The sequence below is a fragment of the Saimiri boliviensis genome, chromosome 10 (assembly GCF_048565385.1).
Source record: "Saimiri boliviensis isolate mSaiBol1 chromosome 10, mSaiBol1.pri, whole genome shotgun sequence".
NCBI lineage: Eukaryota > Metazoa > Chordata > Mammalia > Primates > Cebidae > Saimiri > Saimiri boliviensis.
In genome coordinates, this window is record NC_133458.1 from 15,626,667 (window position 1) to 15,651,838 (window position 25,172).

Consider the following 25,172-nt stretch of genomic DNA (forward strand, 5'->3'; position numbering starts at 1 on the left):
TTTGGTATCCAGGACTTTGGGAAAAAATTTACTGTTTGTTTATAGACACTGACTTACCCAATACACCCTTAAAGAGACAAACAACTGAGGTTTGTGTGTGGAGCAGAAAAAAAATTTGTGGGTACAATAAGATTTTGTGAAGGTGCAATGAACTGATATTTTAAGACTAATCCACTGGTATTATTCAGAAGCCTAATCAACAACAGAAGTCAAGAAATGGCTTCTACGGCTGGGAGGACCTACTGCAGGAGGAAGGGAGGGGTTAGCCAGCAGCAATACGAGTACACACACTGCCAAGTAATCCTTCTGAGAAGTTTAAATAGTGCCAGTGGATTTTATTATTCTTTACACTACTGCCCTCATCTGATCTTCTATTCCTTAGTTAACAAAGAAATGACTATATCAGTGAATATACCATGAGGTGTTTTCTTCCTCATCATCCTAAGAACCAGAACTGTTAGGCCGATTTTAAAGATGAAGGAGCTGAGGCCCAGAACGCCTAAGTGATGAACTTCAGCTCAGAAAGAGAAGAAAAGACAGGTAGAATAGGAAACCATGTGCAGGACCCCACAGCTCAGGCCTCTTCTCATTCTTTTCCCTGAGCCTTACAGCTGGGATCCTCCCCCGATCTGAGGCCTCCATACTCACGAGCTCCAGGACAGGGCTGACCAGGAAGGCTGGGCCCAGAAGGAACTGATTGTCTATATCCCATGTCACCTGATCTGACACAAACCTGGAAAGGGAAATGAAGGTGTCACAATCAGAGCTCAACGGAGACCCAGCCCAAGACCCTGAAGAAGCTCTACTTCTGGTCCCACGTTGGAAATCCAGCTGCCCCTGAGCCATCCTTGCCTTTTTCCTAAGCCTGGCTTGATCCAGAGCATCCAGCCTCTGCTTTCCCCATATGATGTGCCTCAAACTTATGAAATGCACGGATATAGGTGTATTCTGTCCTGTCAAGTACTTATTACATTTCTTAACCATGGCACTTTTTTTTTTTTTTTTTTTTTTTTACTTTGGGCTCTGGGGTACATGTGCACATGCTGTGTCCTGCAGGATTGTTGCAGAGGCACATACATGCCATGGTGGTTTGCTGTCTCCATCCCCACTGTCGCCTACCTCAGGCATTTCTCCTTGTGTTATTCCTCCCCAACCTCCCCGCCTTCCTCTGTCCTTCCCCTCCCCTCCTCCAACCCCTCACCTACCCCAGTGAGTGTTGTTCCCTTCCCTGTGCCCAAGTGTACTCATTGTTCATCACCTGCCTATGAGTGAAAGTATGCAGTGTTTGGTTTTCTGTTCTTGTGTCAGAGCCAGAGCAATTAGGCAAGAAAATGAAATAAAGGGCATTCAATTAGGAAAATAAGAAGTCAAATTGTTCCTATTTGCAGACAACATGATCATATATTTAGAATACCCTGTTGTCTCAGACCAAAACCTCCTTAAGCTGACAAGGAACTTCAGCAAAGTCTCAGAATACAAAATCAATGTGCAGAAATCACAAGCATTCCTAGTCATCAACCACAGACAGAAAGCCAAATCATGAGTGAACTCCCATTTGCAGCTGCTACTAAGAGAATTAAATACCTAGGAATACAACTAACAAAGGATGTAAAATAAAGGAGAACTATAAACCACTGCTCAATGAAATAAGAGAGGACACAAACAGATGGAAAAACATTCTATGTTCACGGTTAGGAAGAATCAATATTGTGAAAATGACCATACTGCCCAAAGTAATTTATAGATTCAATGCTATCCCCATCAAGCTACCACTGACCTTCTTTACAGAACTGGAAAAAATCACTTTAAACTTCATATGAAACCAAAAGAGAGCCCACATAGGCAAGACAATCCTAAGCAAAAAGAACAAAGCTGGAGACATCATGCTACCTGACTTCAAACTATATTACAAGGCTACAGTATGAAAAACAGCATGGCACTGGTACCAAAACAGAGATATAGACCAATGGAATGGAACAGAGGCCTCCAAAGCAATGCCACACATCTAGAACCATCTGGTCATTGGCAAAATGGACAAAAACAAGCAATGGGGAAAGGATTCCCTGTTTAATAAAAAATGTTGGGAAAACTAGCTAGCCATAGTTTTAGCAGGAAGCTAAAACTGGACCCCTTCCTTACACTTTATATAAAAATTAACTCCAGATAGATTAAAGATTTAATCCTGAGAACTAACACCATAAAAATCTTAGAAGAAATCTTAGGCAACACCATTCAGGTCATTGGCATAGGCAAGGACTTCATGACCAAAACATCAAAAGCAATGGCAACAAAAGCCAAAGTAGACAAATGGAATCTAATTAAACTTAAGAGCTTCTGCACAGCAAAAGAAACAATCATTAGACTGTTATTCCCAACAGAATGGGAAAAAAGTTTTGCAATCTACCCATCTAACAAAGGGCTAATATCCAGAATCTACAAAGAACTAAAACAGATTTACAAGAAAAAAAAAAAAAAACCCATTCAGAAGTGGGTGAAGGATATGAACAGACACTTTTCAAAAGAAGACATTTATGCAGGCAACAAACTTATGAAAAAATGCTTATCATCACTGGTCATTAGGGACATGCAAATCAAAACCACATTGAGATATCATCTCCCGCCAGTTAGAATGGCATTGATTTAAAAATCTGGAGACAACAGATGCTTGAGAGAATGTGGAGAAATAGGAACACTTTTACACTGTTGGTGGGAGTGTAAATTAGTTCAACTATTGTGGAAGACAGTGTGGCGATTCCTCAAGAACCTAGAAATAGAAATTTCATTAGACCCAGCAATCCCATTACTGGGTATATACCCAAAGGATTAAAAATCATTCTACTATAAAGACACATGCACATATATGTTTGTTGCAGTGCTGTTTACAATAACAAAGACTGGGAACCAACCCAAATGCCCATTAATGTTAGACTGGACAAAGAAAATGTGGCACATATATACCATGGAATACTATACAGCCATAAAAAACAACGAACTCATGTCCTTTGTAGAGATATGAATGAATCTAGAAACGATGAAACATTTTAAATGGCCCTTGTCTCTCAAATCTCTTCCTGAAATCCTTCTTTTGTGACCCAGGTCCATATAACCAAACTGCTACAAAACATAGATAGGCCTTAGCACGGCCAAATTAGACAGAGATTGTTCTATGCTGTACTGCATCATTTCAATTTCCTCATTAAATAAATAGCCTTTTATTAATGACCTATAGCATGTATCACACCGTGCTAAAGAGAGTCAAAGTATGGTCTATGCCAGAAGAGGTCATGTCAAAGGCAATCACGTGTTTAATTTGGAAGAATGGTGTCTATCAGCTGCCACCATATAGAATACAGCAAGTTATCCATTTGTCATCAGGACCCCTGCTAGACACTCACTCATGGAGCAGAGGCCGAACAACAGTGACACCCTCCGTGTGGGCCTTATGCATCAAGGTATAGAGATATGGCAACAGGGTGTATCTGGTCTGCAGGACATTTCTGGAAATATTCACGAAAGCAGCATCCCAGGATACAGGGTCTTGTCTCTAAAGGAGAAAAAGAACAGGGTTTGGAGCTCACCAAGGAAGACCTAGAGAACTTAAGAAGGTCACTGAAAGCATATTCCAAATCAAGATCACTCAGAGCTAAACAAAAGATAACTATTGATGAGGCCCAGAGAATATTCTTAATAGACTAGAAAAGGTCACTGAAGCTCTGCTAAAACAGCTGATAAAATGTCACTGTAAGACATTCTTTTTGGTACATATGCTACCATTCTGCCTAAACAAAGAAAAAATAATAATAATAATCTAAAGAACACTGAGAAATATTCACTGAGACACCAGGGCTTAACAATTTTTAAGGGCTGGGTGCAGTGACTCATGCCTGTAATCTCAGCAGTTTCGGAGGCTGAGGTGAGCGGATCACTTGAGCCAAGAACTTTGAGACCAACCTGGGCAACATGCCAAGACTCTGTGTTTACAAAAAGTTCAAAAATTAGCTGGGCTTGTTGGTATGTGCCTGTAGCCCCAGCTATTTGGGTGGCTGATGTGGGAGAATCACTTGAGTCCTGTAGGTCAAGGCTACAGTGAGCCATAATTGTGCAACTGCACTCCAGCCTGGCTCAAAGAGTGACTCCTGTCTCATAAGAAAAATTTTTTTCGAAGATATCCCAGTAAATACAGAATGCATTAATTTTAGCTCAGAAATGGAGGTTTTGCTTCAAGTGAAACTCTGGAGCTAGGAGCCACTGTCCTACCCTGGTCCCAATGGTGTTGTGGTTTCTTGAGAAGGGGTAAAAGGCCCCCAGCTGCATCCAGCGAACACACATCTCATATTCGGCGTCTTGAAAGAACCCACAGATATCTGCTCCTGTCTGTAACAAGAGGAAATTAAATGAGCCTGCTGATGATTTATGAAGGATGTCCCCATCTTCTTGGTGCTTAGGAGGATCCCAGGGACACTCACGTAGGATATGCCAAAGAGGCTGAACTCCATCATGCCTGCAATGAGAACCACAGCTGTGTCAGACCAGGCTCTCACCACCTGCCTCCTCCCTTCTTGACCAAGGATCCCAATTCCCTGACCTGCCAGCACAGGCCCTAGGTAGGAACCCACGCACCAATGATAGATTTCTTCAGCTGATCCCATGCAGCCGTGTTGTCTCCCAGCCAATGTCCTGCCCAGCGGCCAGAAGACGGAAATGTGGAGCGGGTGATGACAATCCCTCGCTGTCCCGTCACCTCCTGCACGGCTCTGGTTGGAGGGGAAAAGGAGGTGAATTGAGGGTACAGCCAGGGAGCACAGGCCATAGAGCTTCTCCTCCCAGAGCCCTTGAGCCTAGTGAGTGAGTGCTGCATGACTGGAGGGAACATGGGAATCTGAGCTGTCATGGGGATCCAGTGACCCCAGATGGTGGAGATAACGATTTATGTGTTCTCACAGTGCTTTCTAAAGAACTTCACAGTAGTGTACTCACTGGCATTCCCAAAAATAGTAAGTAATTACTAACTCTTGCTGTTGGTTTGCTCAATAGTTAGTTTTCTGTATTTGAGGAGGAACACAGTGAAGATTATAAGATTGTTCTAAGAAGAATTCATAATATTTATTACGCTTGTAAAGCAGGACTGTACTAATTCAGTACAATACCAGTTACCCTCCACCAAGAATGGCCAAAGAACAAATATCTCAAAAGTTGATTCACTTTTGAAATAAAAGGGAGATGCCCAGTCCTCCGTGTTCCCTTTGCCTCCTGCAACTAAAGGTATTTCAGCACCTGCTGCCCTGTGTGAGCATTACGGTGTTCCCATGTGTCTTTCCCACTAGGATCATTCATTTCTTACTGCTGGGACCATGCTTTATTTAAACCTGTCCTACTATTTTTAATCACAAGGCCTGGCTCTGTGTCAAGGAGCATTTGTTTAATCAGTAAGAATGATGACACAGTTGTCATGAGAATCTTCTTAACTCTTAGAATGGGAAGGAAAGGAAAAGCAGGGTAGCTACGTCAGTCCTGGCCATGCCTACAGGTTGTGAAGCTGGAGAAGGGAGACAGACACTCACTCATATGTGGGTCTCGTCTGGGACCACCCGTACAGGCTGTGCACGTTGTAGTGCTGCACTGGGGAACCGTCTGGGAGGATCTGCTGACTCTCCATGCACAGGGTCTTGCTGCTCAGGCCCCTGTCCCTGGACTCCAAATCTGAGGAGGAAGATCTGGTGAGGTGAAATCAGCCCTGATTCTGTTTATCCCTGACCTCTCTGCAAGGGATTGGGCCCTGGATCTTAAGACTAACTTGAAGCTGGGCGCGGTGGTTCAAGCCTGTAATCCCAGCACTTTGGGAGGCCGAGGCGGGTGGATCACGAGGTCAAGAGATCGAAACCATCCTGGTCAACATGGTGAAACCCCGTCTCTACTAAAAATAGAAAAAATCAGCTGGGCATGGTGGCGCGTGCCTGTATTCCCAGCTACTCAGGAGGCTGAGGCAGGAGAATTGCCTGAACCCAGGAGGCGGAGGTTGCGGTGAGCCGAGATCGTGCCATTGCACTCCAGCCTGGGTAACAAGAGCGAAACTCCTTCTCAAAAAAAAAAAAAAGACTAACTTGAGCCCTGCATGTGTCACTCTCCATCTTCCCAGAGACACCAGCACAGGGACCCCAGCCCTAAGCCCCAATAGCATCTACGGTGTTTTCAACATCAGTTTCACTGAAGAAAGCAGAGGTGTCAGAAAGAGTGTACAGTGGTCAAACACCACATGACAGGCTCTGATTTAGGGTTTTGACATGTCAATTATTTCATGTAATTCTTATCATACTGGTATGAAGAAGACATCATGATCTGTCTTTTATAGTTTAGCAAACCAAGATTTGAAAATATCACATAATCTGTGAAAAGTCACACAATTCACTGAAAAAAACAATTTCTGGAGCCAAGATATGAACCAAGTATAAATTCAAAGCCCATCAGCTCCAGAATAAAGGCTAGTCAATAATTTTCACATACTGATGACACAAGAAATTCCTGTGATGGATTCACATAAGCCTAAAAAACTAAGAAACCCAGTTGTGAGAACCCTTTGGTGGCATGAGCACTGGTTAGTGCTTTCTGGACAAATTCAGAAAATTTGCTCAATGAGTCTAGTCACTTGCACATGCCCAGCTCGCTAAAGCACGTGCAGAGCTTTTGTCTGGTTCCCGGTAAAACATGGCAGCCATGAGGATGTGCCCTGAGCTGTCAGGGCACACCCATGGCCTCTGGGCTCCTGCAGGGGTCATCCTTCCAGTCATGGCTCTGCCAATCAAGGAGGCCAAGGGTTCTTACAAGGCATGTAGGGAGGGTGGTTCAGAGAGGCATCCCTGCAGCCTGGATGAACTGCCCCATTCACGAAGCTTGATGGTTCATTCATATCCTAGAAATGCCAAAGACAGACATACCTTACTTTTTATGAAAATTACAACCTGCCAATTCTGAGACAGGGAAGCAATGAACTAATTGTTCAACATCCAGTAATCCCTGTAGATGCCAGCCTTGGGAGGTTTCATCAAATTCTGGTGAGAACTGGCTAGAAAGATTAATTCATGCCTACAGAACAACTGGCTAGAAGATTAAAAAAAAAAATCTCTCCTCCAGGTGCAGTGGCTCACACCTGTAATCCCAGCACTTTAGGAGGCTGAGGCAGGTGGATTACAAGCTCAAGAGTTTGAGACCAGCCTGGCCAAGTTGGTGATACTCCATCTTTATTAAATATACAAAAATTAGCCAGGCACAGTGGCGGGAGGTTGTAATCCCAACTACTCACGAGGCTGAGGCAGGCAAATTGCATGAACCCAGGAGGCAGAGGTTGCAGTGAGCCGAGATCATACCACTGCACTGTAGCCAGGGTGACAGAACAAGACACCATAACAAAACAACAACAACAACAACAAACCACCTTTCTCAGGGTGGGTGTGAGGCAATCAAAGTTCCAAGAAATTCCTAGTAAATTGTCTCAGAGGTTTGATAGGAACTTCAGGGCCTGTACAAGGTGTGTAGGCTATCAGGGCTGGTCCACTCTGAGAGGAGGAAGTGTCTGACATGTCCAAAGTCTTCCTTGGATGATGATGATCCTCTTGAATGAAGGTCAGTGGTACATAGACTTAGGCACACAAAGATACACAAGTGCCACAGGTACACAGACACACACACACACTTACAATCCACATGCCATCAAACTTCAAGCTCCTCTCTGGATTCTGTGGATTGTTGTATAGTTCTTCTATTTCCCTCTTCCACCACTTGGCAGTTGAATTACGGAAAAAGTCTGGGAAAGCCACATAAGCTCGATATAGCTATGAAAAGTAAATATAATTAGTTTGTCCCACACAAATATATTCGACAGCAAACAGGCACTTACTGAGAATGCAACTCTACACAAAGACTTGAATTACATGGTGATGGATGGCCTGAACAGGGCCTAAATAATGTTACTGGCTTATTAGAGAAATGTAGAATGAAAAGAGAAATTAGTGCTATTTGTACACCTTCCCAGCATTTGGAAGACATCCAAAAACTCTTCTCTTCATATTGACCTAGATGATAACAATCAATGCCCGGAACTCATGACCTAGTGCATTAGACGCCCAACCCTCAACGTCAGTCCTGACATTTCCTAAGCACTCCTCAAAGAAACAAAGCCAGGGAGAGACTGCAGACATCAGATGCATGGTAATAGGCTGGGAAGAAACACCCAAGGAGTCCTTCCTATGTCATTCTCACTGAGAGAGGAGAGGAAGGCCTAAGATTATATTTCAGGATATTGGACTACCCAGTACGCATTTGTGTTCTCTGTGGTTTCAGAATCACATGAAAACTACAGCTGTGTGTAACATAAATTGAGAGGACTTAATGAGGGGGTTTAAACTTCCCCTTACTTTCATCTTTCTTTGAATAATAAAAGCAGTGTTTTTATGTTAACCTGAAAGATGGATGCAAGATATATATATATATATATATATATATATATATATATATATATATACTTTTTGAGACAGAGTCTCACTCTGTCACCTAGGCTGGAGTACGGTAGTGTGCTTCCTCAGCTCACTGAAACCTCTGCCTTCTAGGTTCAAGCGATTCTTTTGCCTCAGCCTCCTGAGTAGCTGGGATTACACACGTGCACCACCATGCCCAACTAATTTTTGTATTTCTATTAGAGACGTGATTTCACCATGTTGACTAGGCTGATTCAAACTCCTGACCTCAAGTGATCCACCCATCTTGGCCTACCAAAGCAATGGGATTACAGGCATGAGCCACCGTGCCCAGTCAGGTACAACTTCTCAACTACATTGTAGATTTTTGAGAACAAGAACATTGTTTTATATTCTTCTGAAAGATATTTACATTTTTCACAATGCTTAGCTTAGAACCTAACATAAAATATATAAACAGTGTTTAACAATGGGTTTACACCACTTAGAAGCAGTAAATAAATAACCATACATTTTTATATACTCATGTTGCTTGTTATGGAACATTATGGTCCTTTGTATGTCTCAGTAAATAGCCTCCTCTATGCTAATCATGGCATTGTAAGAGTTAAAGAGCTAAATAATGCTGGTGAGGAAGGTGGGGGAATCAACACAAAGCGAACTTGGTCTAGGGGAACTCCAGTTCTTACACACAACAGACAAAAGGCAATTAGGAACCCATATGTGTAGATAAAGAGCAAAAAAAAAAAAAAGGAACATAAGAAAACAGAAGCAGATCAGCCTACATGGGTCTGGCTGTCAAGGATACGAGAAGATAGTGGGTCACATCACAGAGAATCTTGAGAGAAGGGGCCGTGCCAGGGATGCCCTTTGTTAGGAAATTGAGGTAGAAACCATGAAACCTGACAAAGAGAACCTTTCACCAGAAACAGAGAGCTCCAGATCATGTAGGGTTAGAAACAATGGGATGGGTGGTAGATGGAGAGTTAGAGTAAACAGAGTACCAGCCACATCTGAGTCAGAATTGTATCCCATATGGGATACACATGGGGAGCCTGGCCAGCAGTGATGTATGAACTTCCCTAAGCACTGCTCAGATGATCCCTACCAATCAATAAAAATGTTCTGCCATTCTCCAAGGTGCTGGCTCGCCTTACACCTGTCCATATTCAAGTCTTGCCTTTGTGGCTTCTGCCTTCACTTTCTCCAGTCTTCACACAGTGATGTATCCACCCACACACTGGCCCCGGGACCACTTAGCACTCTTTTTGTAGCACACTGCATGCTACAAAATGCAATTCCTAGATCCCCCCACAGGCTTATTGAATCGAATCGCTGGAGCTTTGGACTCAGAAATCTGCTTTTCATAGGCTTCTTGGCTGTTTTATGCTCAGTGAGGCCAGACCTGGACAACAGTGGCTTCATCCTCACCAGTCTTGTCAAGTGGGTCTTACTATTAATAATATAAATCTTAGGTTGGTACAAAGGTAATTGCAGTTTTACCATTAAAAGTAATGGCAAAAACTACCTGGGCACACCAACCTAATAGTTATAATTATTCTATCTACCAAGAGTCTCTTATGAGCTACCTAAAAGATTCTGTGACATCCCCTAATGAAGTGTTTCTTATCAGAGGCCCAACTGGCATTTGAGGCAAGAGATTTTTTGTGGTGAATTCTCTGCAATTAGAGCTATGGGCATCCCTGCCCATTAAATGCCACTTGGCATCCCTGTGATAACCAACACTGCCTTCAGATTTCCACATGGCCTCAGGATGGCAGTGTTGCCCCTAATGGCTGATGAGCTATGGGGTTCATAATGTAGTAACTAACTACTTGATAAAACTCAGGAAGCCCATGGCCCAGAACTTCTCTAGCTGGGCAGGTTCCTGTGTCCATGTGGGCGGCTTGATGACTAAGCTTAAAAGTGATTTTCTGTGAGAAGTGACGAGAGGACAGGAAGCTAAGTCTTCTCCTTTGAATACTTATCTGATAGATGACAGATAGATAGATAGACTGGACAGATGGATAGATAGAATACAATAGATAGATATATAGATAGATAGATAGATAGACAGAAGAGGTAGATGGAGAGACAAATAGATAAGACAGATGATTGATAGAGATAGATAGATAGATGATAGATAGATAGATAGATAGATAGATAGATAGATAGAATGGATATATGGATAGACAGGGTGAGATGATGAATTGATAGATATAGATGAATGATGAATGGATAGATATATAATAGAGATACAGAAAGTAGACAGATAATAGATAAATAGACGATAGATAGAATGAATGCATAGATAGAGGGATAGAGGAATAGAGTAGATGAATGTATAGACAGATGATAGATTAGCTAGAGAGATGACAGAGAAATAGAGATGCAGAAAGATGATATAAAAACAGATAATAGATACACAGATAGATAATAGATAATAGATAGATAGATAGATAGATAGATAGATAGATAGAGTTAATACATAGACGATAGATGGATAGACAGAGTGGGTGAGTGGATGGATATTTAGATGATAGATTAGATAGACAGATGATTGATAGAGATACTGAAAGATGATACATAACAGATAGAGAGATACATACATACATAGATATATAGATACACAGATATAGATAGATAGATTAATAGAAGATAGATCGGCAGATATATAAAAAGAAAAAAGGTAAATAGAAAGAAAGCAAGCAAGAAAAAGAAAAACAAAGAGAGCAAGAAAGAAAAGAAAGAAGAAAGAACGAAAAAAGAAAAGAAAAAGAAAGGAAGGAAAGAAAGAAAAGATAGGCAGATAGGCAGAGAGACAGACTGACTGACTGATACCTAGATACATATATAGACAGACAGACAGACAGACAGACAGACAGACAGATAGATAGATAGATAGATAGATAGATAGATAGATAGACAGATACTTGTTCAGTAGTAGACAAATGGAAAACAGCCTTGAACTGAGTTTGAATAATTCTTCCCAATCTTCAAAACGTGCCCCAGCTTCTGCTTTGTTCCTTTTGTTTTACTGCATCTACTGACAGAAAATAAAGACATACAGTTCAACAGCCAAGCAGCCTGGTCCCAAGTGTGTTGCATTTTAAATCGAGTGCTACTGCTGCCAACTCCCTCTGGGATCCCGGAGGTCAGAGGCTGACACCAGAGAACTACGCATCACTGGCTTGCCGTGCCGTCTGTTCTCACTACCCCACTGGAGCTGTACCAGGCCTCAGCCTCAGACTCCAGATTGGGAGCTTCTGTCCAATATCAGGCTTTCCCTTTAGGACTCACCACTTGACCTGAAAACCAACTTATCCGGGTAAGGTAGGAATATTTGGCCTGACTCCTGCCAGTCACATTCCTGGTGACTGGAATGTTTCTCCTGCACCTCTGTCCACTGACTACGATCTTATATTACATAGAAAGAACTCCCAAAAGAGGGCTTCACCCTGGGCTTCTGAGTGGCTGCTACCTGAATTTACAACTGCTGGAATTTCTTTATACAATACGGATATTTGTCTGATCAATACTTGATCTTGACAGAGTAGATCTAGACACTACAACATATACCACATTGCTGACTGCACAGGCCAGCTTCTTTGTCCCTTCAATTCCTGGAAGATGTCCTGGAAATAGGCCTTTTCCTTGTCTCCTCAGCTATCCTGTGGAGGTCATGTAGGCTACACACGCCCTGCAACAATTCCCACCCAGAAAGAGTAACCATTATTGAAGAACAGCTCAAGAGGTCAGGCAGATACTTGCTCTCCAGGAGCTCCTCGGTCCCACCCTGAGAACCCTGCCTGTGGGTACTGTCACAACCATGTATGGTAAACCATACAGGCTGCATCAGATCAGGAGACACACATCTTGGCCAGAGGATGGGGCTATAGGCTTCCTAGACCAGTAAGGAGCCCTGTATTTATTCAAGCAAGAAATGCTTAATGAATCTGGAAAATAATTCAGGTCCAGAAGCATGAGCTACCTGAAACCATTAAAAGCTACAAACTGTTCACAGGAAAGAGCAAGTTTTATAGTAAGGCTAGAAACTGACAGGTAAAAGCAAAGTTGAGAAACCTAAGGAAGGACAGGGTTCAGGGGAGGATTGTAAGTGTGAAGATGGAGAAACCTGTTCAAGGAGGGTGGGGGGGAAGATGTACAAGGAAAAAGACCTATTCAGTCTTCAAGGGTTGAAGGCTGCTTAGAAGGGATACCCAGTGCAGCAACAATAAGTATACTAGTTCAGAGAAAAGAGAGGCACTTCTCGGACGTATAGCCCAGTCGAAATTTCTTGGGTATTTGGAATTTGACGGCCTTGGAACTGAAATCACCACTCTGTCACCTAAAACTGTGGACAAGTAATTTGAGCTCTCTGGTCTTAAATACCAAGGATAATAATACATATCTACATATCTTCATCCCAGTGGGCAGTAAAATATTACTACATATAAAGTAATGGTCACACAGACTGACACCCAAGAAACATCCCCTAAGCGTTTCCCCCTTGCCAAGCTAATGTCCATGCTACAGGCATGTCCGGAATCACGGGTACGGCTGCCCCTTCCTAGAAACCCGGACTCCACCCAAATCTGCAAAGACCCTTTTACCTCCACTTGACTGTCCCAGTCTAGAGACCCATTCACAACAACATCAGGAAAATCAGGCCAGACCTGTGGAGAGAAACACGTTCAGCAGCAACGCACTAGACAGTTCCCTTACAGAGTATTTCCTAAGAAATTATTATATAAACCATGTTCCTAGCAGCAATAATACTTTATCATGGAAGACTGACATAAAAGAAAAGTGAATTCCACAATGCATCACATTGCTTTAAAAGTCATTAACTGTATCAACAAATATTGATTGAGAAAATGAGAGCTTCTGACCTCAGCGCCCAAATAGAAAAAGCCAAAAATGACATACACAGGTGTATGACCCACTAGCAGCGATCCACCCTCAGGCTAGGGATCAGTGGATTATCGCTCAGAGCATACCTTTCCCCAGACAATGTCTCCATCATTTGGGTATTTGATGAAGACGTCATCCTCCACACCCCGAGTGAAGGCAGGATAGGGCTGTGTCTCATTGCCAGAAATGGCTGGATCCTGAAATCAAAGCATAAGTCAGTTGGGAAAACCAAAGCCAGAGAATGAGGAGAAACAGAATAAAGAACTCCTCCAGGGAACTCCCTAGCTTCTACCTGAACTGTAGAGTTTCTGTGAGTCCTGGGAAATACACATTTCTTCTTGAACTTCAATGTATCTACTTGTAACATGGAAACAAAGCTTTCTCCACCAAAGACCATACCTGCTCCCAAACAGACTGTACACATTCACATCAGGACTAACCAGAATGAGGATGACCCGCATCCCGTCAGCCTTCATGCGATTGATCAGAGCTGGAAACCCAGCAAACTTGGGGTTGAGGGTGAAGTCCAGCTGCCGCTCCATGTAGTCGATGTCTGAGTACTGCACGTCCTGAGGGAAGACACGGGAAGTGAGTGGCTTGTGTCGCACAAGCCCAAGCTTTCTAGAGGAGCAACCCTCCATTGTCCATGGTGGAATTTCAGACAGCTTCTTGTTGATGCTTTCAAATCCCAGCTCTGCCATGTGTTAGGTAGAGCTTTTGGGAAAGTCACTCAATTTTTCAAATTTTCAGTGATAAAATAGAAAAAAAATTCTAATTCTGCACCAAATAGGATGAGAATGCCTCTCTAGCATGGCTAGTCTGTGGATAAATAAAATAACAAGGATTGGAAAGTGCTTTGTAAACTGCGACTATCCGGCATGATTGTGATGACCTCCTTCAAAAGGCTGCCCCTGGTATCAGTGGTTCATCTTTAGAAAAAATCCTGTTAACTACCCAGGGCTAATACAACATGGATGGCAAATCCACTGCAAAACCAAACAAAGCAACAGTGTATAGTAGCTTTGGGATTCCCAATCTTCAGAGAGTAATCAGACATACTTTATTCTGGAGAATGAAATACTGCATTTCACTATCCACTAATGGAAACACTATGTTCCACTAATGGAACTATTGTAAACAGTAGAAAAGTAGAATGAAATTAAATATGCTATGGTTCATGGGATCAATTCTTTGATAGCTGGTTCCCCTCCCAACCGCCAGTGAAGAATAAGGTTTATTTCTATATGTCCTTCCTCTGAAAACCCATCCCAGGATCCGTGTAATCCATCAGTGATTAGCTCAGAGCTGATGGGACAGAGTTACAGCACCAGGGCTGCAGGAACTGTGGTCATATCCACATATACAATGGTCTGACTGTTAGCAGTTAGTTTTTTTTTTTTTTTTTCAAGAGTTAAGTAAAAGAACTGAGGCATATCATTTATTCTTATGGAACCAAGGACGTTTTGACTAAGATTTGGAAGTCATGTCAAAGAAATAGAAGGAAGCATGAGGTGGCAGAAAGAGCCTGGGGCCAGCCTATGTCCCCTTCCTTTGGCAAATCATGGGGAGTCTTAAGCTACCACCTCTAGAAGATGGAAACAAAGGCCCTTACCTGTATTATCATGCTGGGGTGAGGATAACTGTGATATTGTCTGAAAAAGAATGCTATGTCTTTACAGAATCCCACAAACATTAGACAAGTGAACCCAGACACAGAGGCACTGGCTTAGTTTTGAAACTCCAGAGCCATGACTGAGAACGTACATAAGGGATCTGGGCGGCCACCATCTCATCATACAAGCTGGCGATCTCAGAGTCGTTCTGGTATCCATAGCGACACAGCTGGAAGCCCAAAGACCAGTAAGGAACCATCACAGGCCGGCCAATCAACTAGAAAATAGACAGGAAACATTAGTCCTCAGAACAGAGACACCAGATTGAAGTTTTTCATGAAGTAATAAGAATATTTTTCCATGCCCCAAGCTAGACAACTAACAAACTCAAATCTAGACCAAATCTGACAGGATATAGGGCCACTGGGATTCTTGGAGAAAGCTTTCTGCTAGACTTGAGTGCCTTCTTAAAAACTCTGGAAAAGCCAAATTTATTCATAGAAGTACTGTAGGTAACTTGTTAAGAAGTCCAGAATCAGAGGCAAAATGCCTGGCTCCAGTCCTGCTAGCTGTGTGACCTTAGGTAAAAATTAAGTAACTTTTTAGTGCTTCAGTTTCTTCAACTGTAAGGGAAAATAATAGTATCAGCCTCAGAGTGCTTTTGTGAGGACTGAATGAGTTATTATGTATGAAGTGCTCTAATATGCAGCAAGTAATCAATCAGTGATGTACAGTAGGTAGTACATAGTGTTTGCTGCTGCTGCCACCACAACCTCAGTCACCACCACCATCATCATGATATTCACCATCACCACCAGTACCACCATCATACACCCCTATCATCATTACCATTATCATCATCCTTCACTATCATCACCACCACCCCACTACCACTCCACCAGCATCCCCACCATTACCGCTATCATCACAAATACTACAACCAACACCATACTCCTCATATCAACCCACAGTCACATCACTACCACCGCCATAACCACCACCATCATCACCATTGATACCACAAATACCAGCCATCACCACTCCCACCATTACCATACCACTACCACCAACACCACACTCCTCATACCAACGCAGTCACATCACTACCACCACCATAACCACCACCAACATTATCATCATCACTACCACAAACACCAACCATAACCACCCCAACCATCACCACTATCATCCCAACCACTACCACCAACACCACATTTCTCATACCACCCCACAGTCACCACCACTACCATCACTATCTCCACCAACACCATGATCACCACCACTACCACAAACAGCAACCATCACCACCCCCACCATCACCACAACCACTACCACTAACACCATACTTCTTGCACCACCCTACTGACACCACTACCACCACCATTTCCACCACCACCATCATCATCACTACAACAAATGCCAATCATCACCACCCCCACCATCACTGCTATCACAACCACTATGACCAACACCACACTCCTCATACCACCCCACTGTCACCACCACTACCACCATCATATCCATCACCACCATCATCATCACCATCAAATACCAACCATCACCAACCCCACCATCATCATCATCACCAACACACCCATCTCCACCACCACCACTACCACCACCATAACCACCACCATCATCACCACACTCACCACTATCATCACCATCACCACCACTACCACTATGACCACCGTCACTATCACCATTCTCACATCACTGTCACCACTGTCACCCCCTACTGCCATCACCACCATAACCACAATTACTACCACCACACTACTATGGCTACCATCACCACTACTAGTACCACTATTACTTCTGCTATTCTGCAGTGCTTACAGAGGCTATCAATTTGATGGTCATTAGAATGTATCTATTTTTCCTTACTCTATAATCTCTCTCCAAAAAAGACCAATAATTCCAGTTATCATCTAAGATTTATATGAATGAATGTGGGCTCTTGCACACAGAATGTGCTGTACAAATACTTGATGAACAATTGGACTTCCCCCCTACCTCAGTGTACTGCTGGGTGACAAGCTCTGGAGTTGGCCCCAAGAACACATAAAAGTCCAGAACTCCCCCTGTGGTACGATATGTCAAGGCAGGCAGGGGCTGGAACGTCACATCTGAAAATGAAGAAAAATGCTAACACAGCTGGAAACCTTCCAGGTTAGGAGTTCTACCTGAAAGCTACACCTTCTCCATCTTCCTGCACCCTCCCTATCACAGAGTAGTAAGAGCAGGCATTTTTCATCATATGCACACAGAACTGAAGAAGTTAAGTGGAAGTCTACAGGTCTCATTCCTGGGTCTGTTTCCCTTCGGTGTCCTTTATATTTGTCTTTCTACTTCTAAATTTATTATTCTTACATTTCAACTTTTATTTTAGATAAGGAGATACAAGTGCAGGTTTGTTACATGGGAATATTGCACAAGGCTAAAATTAGGGTAGGGATCCCATTACCCAGATAATGAGCACAGTATCTGATAGGTAATTTTTCAACAAACCATACACTCTTATACCCCCAGACTAACTTCTCTGACCCACAGTTGTACCCTCATTCAAATTATGTAACTGGCTCCCACCTCCAAGATATTTGGGACCCACTTGGTGTTACTATCCCTTCTTATGTAATGTTTCCCAAAATGAATGATAAATCTTCTTATCACATGACATTAGACTGAAATAAACGGAAAAGTTAAACACAAAAAAAATAAAAAACAATGCCCGTAAAGTGAAAATTTTCACTTCAAAAATCTGTTAGGCCAAACACCTTCTAAATTGACTCAAGAATGACTTTTACCCCAAAAAATAAGAAAATTGCTAGATGGCCTTACCCATGGCATTGCTGTTCAGCAGGAGCACTCCATGGGCACTGCCGTCCTCCTCCAGCCCCATGTAGTAGGGGTGGACACCATAGGAATTCTTCTTGTACTGGGGAGTCATGGGGAGAAGCAGTAGGAGTTTAAAAGACATTATGCCTGAGAATAAAACTCAACAAAAATGTGCTTGCTAAGATGGGTCTAGTTTTCTCCAGGAAATAAATTAAACATGGGAAACAAAGGAGCCTGAGAATTGGCCCACTCGTCTAAAAGCAGAATGTGATGACCAAGTGGAGTTTGGGAAGATGAAGCCCAAACATGCGCAGTGGAGGTGGGGAGAAGCAGAGACACAGAACCCAAACGCTCTGTCCTTACCCCTGGGGGCTGGTCTCGGGAGAACATCCCCCACGTGTGCCAATTCAAGTCTCTCCTGTAGGACCTGTGCTCATTTTCCCCAAAGCCATAGAGGTACTTGGAGGGAAGGCGGGTGGAGATGCGGATAAACATGTCATTGAAGGTGAAGCCAAGGAGCTGAGAGTCCCAACTGCAACACAAAAAGGCAGATTTGAAAAAGAAAATGGGCTTTTCTCTCTGCTTCCAGCAGCTGACTTTTCAAGGACACTAGAACACTTGATTGCTACCCAGAACCTGTTCATCTCCAAAGCAAAACATGAACTCAATTTGATTAAAACATCACATATATCCTCGCAAAAAGCCCAGGAGTCCTTCTTCATTATTCTGTTTCCGTCTGTCACTGTCTCCTTTCAGTGGTTCCCCACAATACAAATCCAGGCACTCCTCACCATCTCAGCTGGAACCATGCCACACCAGCACCTCCTTCCACTCTTGCACCACTCAGCGCATTTTCTACATAACATTCAATGCGATATTCCTACAAGGATCTCACCTGATGTCCCTCCCTGTTTGCTCTTTTTCCATGGCTTCACATGGAAACATCTTATAAAGTCTTCAAGCCTGCCCCTGATTGAAAGGGCTCTGCAGCCCAACCTGCTTCCCAGCTTCATCTCCCAGCACTTACCTGCCTACTTCCTCCACTGCTCCATCCACACTAGACTTCTATTCTTTAGCATGCCAGCTTGCTCATCTCATGGCCTATCCACTTCCTATTCCCTCTGTCTGAAATGCTCTTTTCCTTCCTGTCTTCACATGGGTGGTCCCTTCTCATGTAGGTCCTATTACAATGTCACCTTCTCAGCGAGATCTACTCTGACCACAGTATCACAAGCAGTAACTTCCCCATAACTCTCAATTACCCTGCTCTTTTGCCTACACAGCAATCACTCTCTCAACCTCCTTTTTATACTGTAATTTAAATTACCTTTGTTATTTACTCATTTTTGTCATGAGATGAGACCCTCAGCTATCTATAAGGAGCAGCCCCTAACCTAGAGAAGGCACCCCATAAACATTTGTTGGATGAATCCTCAGGCACACTCGACTGCCTTAGTAATTATTTCCAGAATGCTAAAGATTTCCCATAAGAACAGCTCTCAAGCAAACAACTCATTCATGAATCTGGAAGAGGACAATGTGACACTTTGAATCAGGACATCTCCAAAGACAATGAACCTGGCAGTGAATGTACAGGTAGCCATCAACGCTGAGTCACACTAGAAGCCACTCACATTATAGTGCCCGTACTCTTCCGGCGAATTTCAATCCCAAATGGATTCTTCTTAATGAGGACATCATAGAGTTGGCCATCAGGGCTGCTGGATGGAACCCTGGATATGTTCAGAGGGACTGGGACTTCATACCGATTGTTGTTGGGATCATAAATCTGGGCCAGATGAAATAGATGTTAGGCAAATATAGTACTCTTGAAATCTATACCCTTTTTTTTAGAATATAAGTTCAAATGCCATGCTTTTTTCTTTAAGTTCATGACATCTGAGATTTAATTACTATATCAAACAACAATTTCAGACTTCACATTTTTCTCTGATTCTGTCATATCTCATTATTAAGATCTCGATTACACTAATATACTCAAACGGACACTGGTGCTAACTTGGAAAATCATTCTGGAATCAGTGTGGTATTTATGAATATGTTACTTGTTACGCTGTGTGGCTAGATGAGTGTAAGTGTACCCCTGAAAACTTTCATGAATTGAAAAAAAAAAAAACCTGTCTCCAAAAATGAAATGTATTTGATGAAAGTGATCATAATGTCCTTGCTGAAAGTGGTATCTAAACTGATTCATGAGTACCGGCCACATCCTTGCCTAGCACTGTACAAGACACCAGGGTTGTGAGCTGAGTAAGGCAGTGTTATGATTTTACAAAACTTACATGCTAATGAGAAGTGGAAGAGCAGCTCACAACCCCTGGGTGATGTGTGCTAAGGGAGGGCTATGTAGAACTGCTCTGAGATTCTAGGAAAGGAAATGCCCAACATTGTTTCTGGGAGACTGAGATGGTGTCACTGGAGAAATACAGGCTGAGACTTAAAAGCATGGCAGTCATTAACCAAACAAATAAAGGAGATCAAGTCATTCTGCTGAAGAATAACAACCGCACAGGCAGAGAGTATTAAGGTGGGCCAGAAAGAGGCAAATATTTTAGAAAGAGCTAGAGAATGTAACATTTAAGGCTAGAACCCCAAAGAAATTCATTCACTTCAAACCCATTAGGTGCCTACAACATACTAGTGCTATGATGAGGATATAAATATATAATAGCATCATCCCTGCATTAGAGGACGTACAAGTACTCAGAATTCGGGCTGATGTCAGATTGTAAAGAACCTTTCAGGCCATGCGACAATGTCCTGATCACTTTCACTGACTCTGCCAATAACATTACAGTGCTAACTGTCTACCAGGCTCTGTCTCACACTCCAGAAACACAAAGAGGAAAGGGCACATTCCTGTCCTTGAGAAGCTTAATTTAACAGAGAAACAGACAAAACAGCCAGTCCATCCCTAGTCCTTAAATGTAACTATATCCTGGAAAGGAATGAAATCTCTGCACATTGGTGGCTATTTTACAGATATCTCACATTCAGTATCCCAAATTGAACACATCATCTTACATTGATCAAGCACAACCCTTTTCAGTATTCCCATTCTGGTTGATGTCAGCACCATCCATATTAAGATGCAAGCTACAACACAGTCATCAATCTTGATGCTTCCCTCTCCCTTGTCACCTGCTTGCAGTCAAGCACCAGACACTGTAACCCAACTTTCTCAACCTCACACAGGTCCACTGTTCTCCACCTTCATTCCAGTGTCTAACCCAAACCGAATCCCTTATCTGACCTACTCAACTGGGAGCCTCCCAACTTGTCTCTCCCTACCCACTCTTGCTCTCCCAACCATTTTCCTAACAGTAGCCACAGTAATCTTTTCCAAACAAAAATTAGGGCAGGTCTCATTGTTCCCTCAATGATTTCTCAATGCTTTTTGGATAATAGTCTAGTGTATTGCAGCATGATTAATTTTTTTTAGGGTTCTGTGACCTTGGCTAGCAAAAGGTAATGGAACTGAAAAGGGTCTAATCAGTCCCTGATTCGTGTACTGTGTTTACCTTGAACTGCAGCATGTCATTCTTATGGTAAGTTACATCCAGGCGAAGGGGGTTCACAGGTGTGGAAGGGAAGGCAGTGGCATAAACAGAAGACTTTAGGGAGATGTCAGCTGTGGCCCCATGTGAATTATACTGAACATCACTAACAGAGTATAGATCGTTGACAAAATAGCAAAAAGGGACTCCAGAAGAATTGGATGCCTGAAAAGTAAGGCCAAAGTCATAGATCAGCACAGCATGTGGTCTTAAAGTTCTCTAATCTAAACAGTGTTACAAAAGTCATTTTATAGGGCGATAAAACCAGCCCAACACTTACTATTTGGCAATAACATACATTTAAATTCCTGGACTCCAAGCAAAATATATATTTTAAAAAGTTTCAGCCAGCTGTGGTGGCTCACATCTGTAATCCCAGCACTTTGGGCACCCAGGCGGGCAGATTGCAAGGTCAGGAGACCAAGACCATCGTGGCTAACATGGAGAAACTCCATCTCTACTAAAAACACAACAAATTAGCTGGGAGTGGTGCCACACACTTGTAGTCCTAGCTACTCTGGAGGCTGAGTCAGGTGAATCCCTTGAACCCGGGAGGCAGAGGTTGCAGTGAGCTGAGATTGCACCACTGTGCTCCAGCCTCTGTGACAGAGGGAGACTCCCTCCAAAAAAAAAGTTTCACACATGTCCCCACCTAGCCTTCACATCCAGATCAGATCCCTTTGGAAGTCCTTTCTTTCTGTGAATTTTAAGTAGTTAGGTAAGTACCAGGGCTATGCTCAAGAAAGGACAGATTAGGTGTGGAGATTTTCATGTGCATGAACCCCATCGGCAAGGTTACCTCCCAGATGCAGCCACGGGCAGCGCAGTTTTCTGCAGAAGCACCATTCTCATCAGGGTAACAGTCTACTTTTTCTTCGTCCCTTACTTTTATGTCCCACTCCACTGTGTATGCTTCTCCCAGGACAAGATTGACGTCTGTGATAATGGCAACCTGTAGGAATGCGGGAATCACAAGGAAATTCATCTTTAGGAGAAAGGCCTTGCAAGATCTGAGACTTTTATTTTGAGTAAACAAAAAAAAAAACAGAAATTAGATCAGACTTTCAACTATCCAACCAATATATGACTTTAGCTTATAAGAATAGAGCTGTACAGTGGGGGAATCTATTTAGCAGAAAGAGGGCAAACGTCTCCTCCTTAGCAGAATCTTGTACACAGCATAATGAAAACAATTTGGTCAAATAAAACCTGTCATGATCATTCCTTATTCTTTTCTGCCCTGACTCCTCTTAGCCCTCTGTGTTTTGTCTGAAGGCTCTCTTCTGCAGCTCCTTTTTAGCATGATATATGATGTCTTCCCAAAGTGAGCTGATCCTCTAGCTCTCCAGTCCCCACACAAGTATCCCCCATTGGTGTGGAGGGGTAGAAAGAACACACCAATAAAAATCATATGACTTGCTTATCATGCCCATATTAATGTCTGACAAATTATTTATTTTTTATTTTAATTGGTATATAGTAGTTAATGCCTATTTATGGGCCAAATGAAATATTTTGCACTTCCCAAACTAAAGGTCATATTTGTCTGGAGTAATGAAATCACATCCTAAAGATTATCATTCTCCTCCCAATCTCCTCCCAGTATAATCCATCTTGTTCTTCCCTGTTCTACTAGTCCCCAACCCCCACTCCCACTCCCAACAGTGCTCACAAACAGCAGCACAGCCTTCATTCAAGGATCAATATGATATCTTTTAAGAATTAAATCAAGTTGGTACCTAAGACCCTCCAAAATCTAACCACAAGTTTCCTATTCAAACTAGTCGTTTTTGAAAACTGAATCTTATTTATGCTAGTCATACAAAATAAACAGTTCAATAATGTAAGGCTGTTCCACACTTTCCTAACTTTGCTCTTCTTGTGTCTTATCATAATTACTATTCTACTTTTGGGAAAAGGAAGTGAAACCAGTTAGAGACAGCAGAACACTGAGAGGCAGAGAAGGGAATAAGAAGGAAAACACCCAACTCATTCTAGCTCTAGGTACCTTATTTTTTTCCCAGCCCTCTAACTTCCCCAAAACGAGCCTCAAAGGTGCTCTGGTTCTTCAGGAACCCATGCAACCCTGGCAAGAAGAAACACCATGATGCTATGGAGAATTCTCAATATACCATCTCAACAAAATGGTTTTTACCTTCAGGTTGGAATCATAAGTGACTGTAGGAGAAGTCTGACTTGGGACACCATTGTGTTTCACTGTAACATTGCTAGGTTCCTGTGTCCCAAGAATTTTAATCTCATTAAATGCTAAATTGTTGGGGTCCTTGTAGGTTGATTGTGAAATAGTCACCTCCAAGCGATTCTGCAAAACAAGTAAGTCTAAGTATGTACAAAGATATGCGTGTAATACACAGATTCTCAAGTCACTCCAACATTTCATTCCAGACCTGATACACCCCATCGCCCTGCATTCCTCTTTGCTTTCTCTACTAGTGTGTTCTCATAAGTAAAACATATTAATAATCCTCTAATTTAAAAAAAATCATGAAAACAGACATTTAAAAACTGTATTTAGAATTACTAGCTGCTATATTAATGCCTCCTTTTGAAAACATCCATGAATTCATACATACAAATATGGTCACCTATAGCCAATAATGCATAAAAAGTTACAAATATAATCACGCATATACACAAGCACAGATGAGCTAATGGTCAGACAAAAGCACACACCTAAGATTCATAAAAACATGCTACTCACCTGAGTGACAGAAAACTCACAAAAAAGATACACTTTATTGGCCACAGTATCTGAAAGTGAGAGAAAGACAAGTCAGATTCTGGTCTGCCCACCACAGAAAAAATTTCACCCTGCCACTCCTTTCAGCTACATCTTGATGTTGCAAATGGCAGTACTTCCTTTTCCTTATGGATTAATAATATCACATTATATATGTGTATCACAATTCTTTATTCATTCATTCATCAATGTACACTTAGACTGTTTCTGTATCTCAGATGTTGTGAATAACGCTGTAATAAACATGGAAGTTAGTATATCTCTTAAAGATACTGATTCCGTGTCCTCTGGATATAAACACAGAAGTGGGATTTCATGGACTATAAAGAAGTTCTATTTTTAATTTTTTGAGGAACCTCTATACTACTTTCCATAATGGTTGTACCAATTTACATTCCCACCAACAATCTACAAAAAATTCCATTATCTCCACTTCCTCACCAGGACTTATCTTGTTTTTATAATTTCCATGCTAACAGGTATGAGGTGATATCTCACTGTGATTTTTGATTTGCAATTCTCTGTCATTTACTGATGTTGAGCATCTTTTCACACACCATTTAGCCACTTGAATGTCTTCCTTGGAAAAATATCTGTTCAATTCCTTCTCCCTGTTTTTAATTGGGTCACTTGATCTTTTGCTACTGAGTTGCATGAGTTCCTTATACATTTTTTATGTTAATCTCTTCTCAGATAGGTTGTTTGCAAACATTATTATTCACTCTGTAGTTTGCCTTTTCACTTTGTTGATTGTTTATTTTGCTATGCAGAAGTACTTTGGTTTGATGTAGTCATGCTTGTTTATTTTTTGGTATTTTGCCTTTGCTTTTGGTATCATATTCAAAAAGTCATCGCCAAGACTAAAATGTTAAGGAGGTTTTTTCCTGTTTTATTTTAGAAGCTTTACAATTTCAGCCCTTACATTTAAGTGTTTAATTTTATTTTTCACAGTAGCCAAGATATGAAAACAACCTATCTTTCCATCAATGAATGAATAAAG

General features: G+C 42.1%; 1 protein-coding gene across 2 annotated transcripts in view; it reads right to left on the reverse strand.

The window, feature by feature from the left end:
* Positions 1-25,172, reverse strand: part of MGAM (maltase-glucoamylase) — a 221,792-nt gene that overhangs the window by 108,879 nt on the left and 87,741 nt on the right. For both annotated transcript variants that reach the window (XM_074378986.1, XM_039473042.2), the window contains exons 46-65: positions 24,134-24,183; positions 23,567-23,734; positions 22,211-22,363; positions 21,376-21,576; positions 19,468-19,622; positions 18,197-18,365; positions 17,837-17,933; positions 17,012-17,124; positions 15,147-15,272; positions 13,823-13,951; positions 13,469-13,579; positions 13,082-13,144; positions 7,692-7,826; positions 6,820-6,907; positions 5,562-5,700; positions 4,621-4,754; positions 4,467-4,501; positions 4,258-4,374; positions 3,396-3,544; positions 649-733 (exon numbers count right to left, since the gene is read on the reverse strand). In XM_074378986.1, the coding sequence (XP_074235087.1) occupies positions 649-733; positions 3,396-3,544; positions 4,258-4,374; positions 4,467-4,501; positions 4,621-4,754; positions 5,562-5,700; positions 6,820-6,907; positions 7,692-7,826; positions 13,082-13,144; positions 13,469-13,579; positions 13,823-13,951; positions 15,147-15,272; positions 17,012-17,124; positions 17,837-17,933; positions 18,197-18,365; positions 19,468-19,622; positions 21,376-21,576; positions 22,211-22,363; positions 23,567-23,734; positions 24,134-24,183 (2,417 nt within the window). The remainder of the gene's footprint in view (positions 1-648; positions 734-3,395; positions 3,545-4,257; positions 4,375-4,466; positions 4,502-4,620; positions 4,755-5,561; positions 5,701-6,819; positions 6,908-7,691; positions 7,827-13,081; positions 13,145-13,468; positions 13,580-13,822; positions 13,952-15,146; positions 15,273-17,011; positions 17,125-17,836; positions 17,934-18,196; positions 18,366-19,467; positions 19,623-21,375; positions 21,577-22,210; positions 22,364-23,566; positions 23,735-24,133; positions 24,184-25,172) is intronic.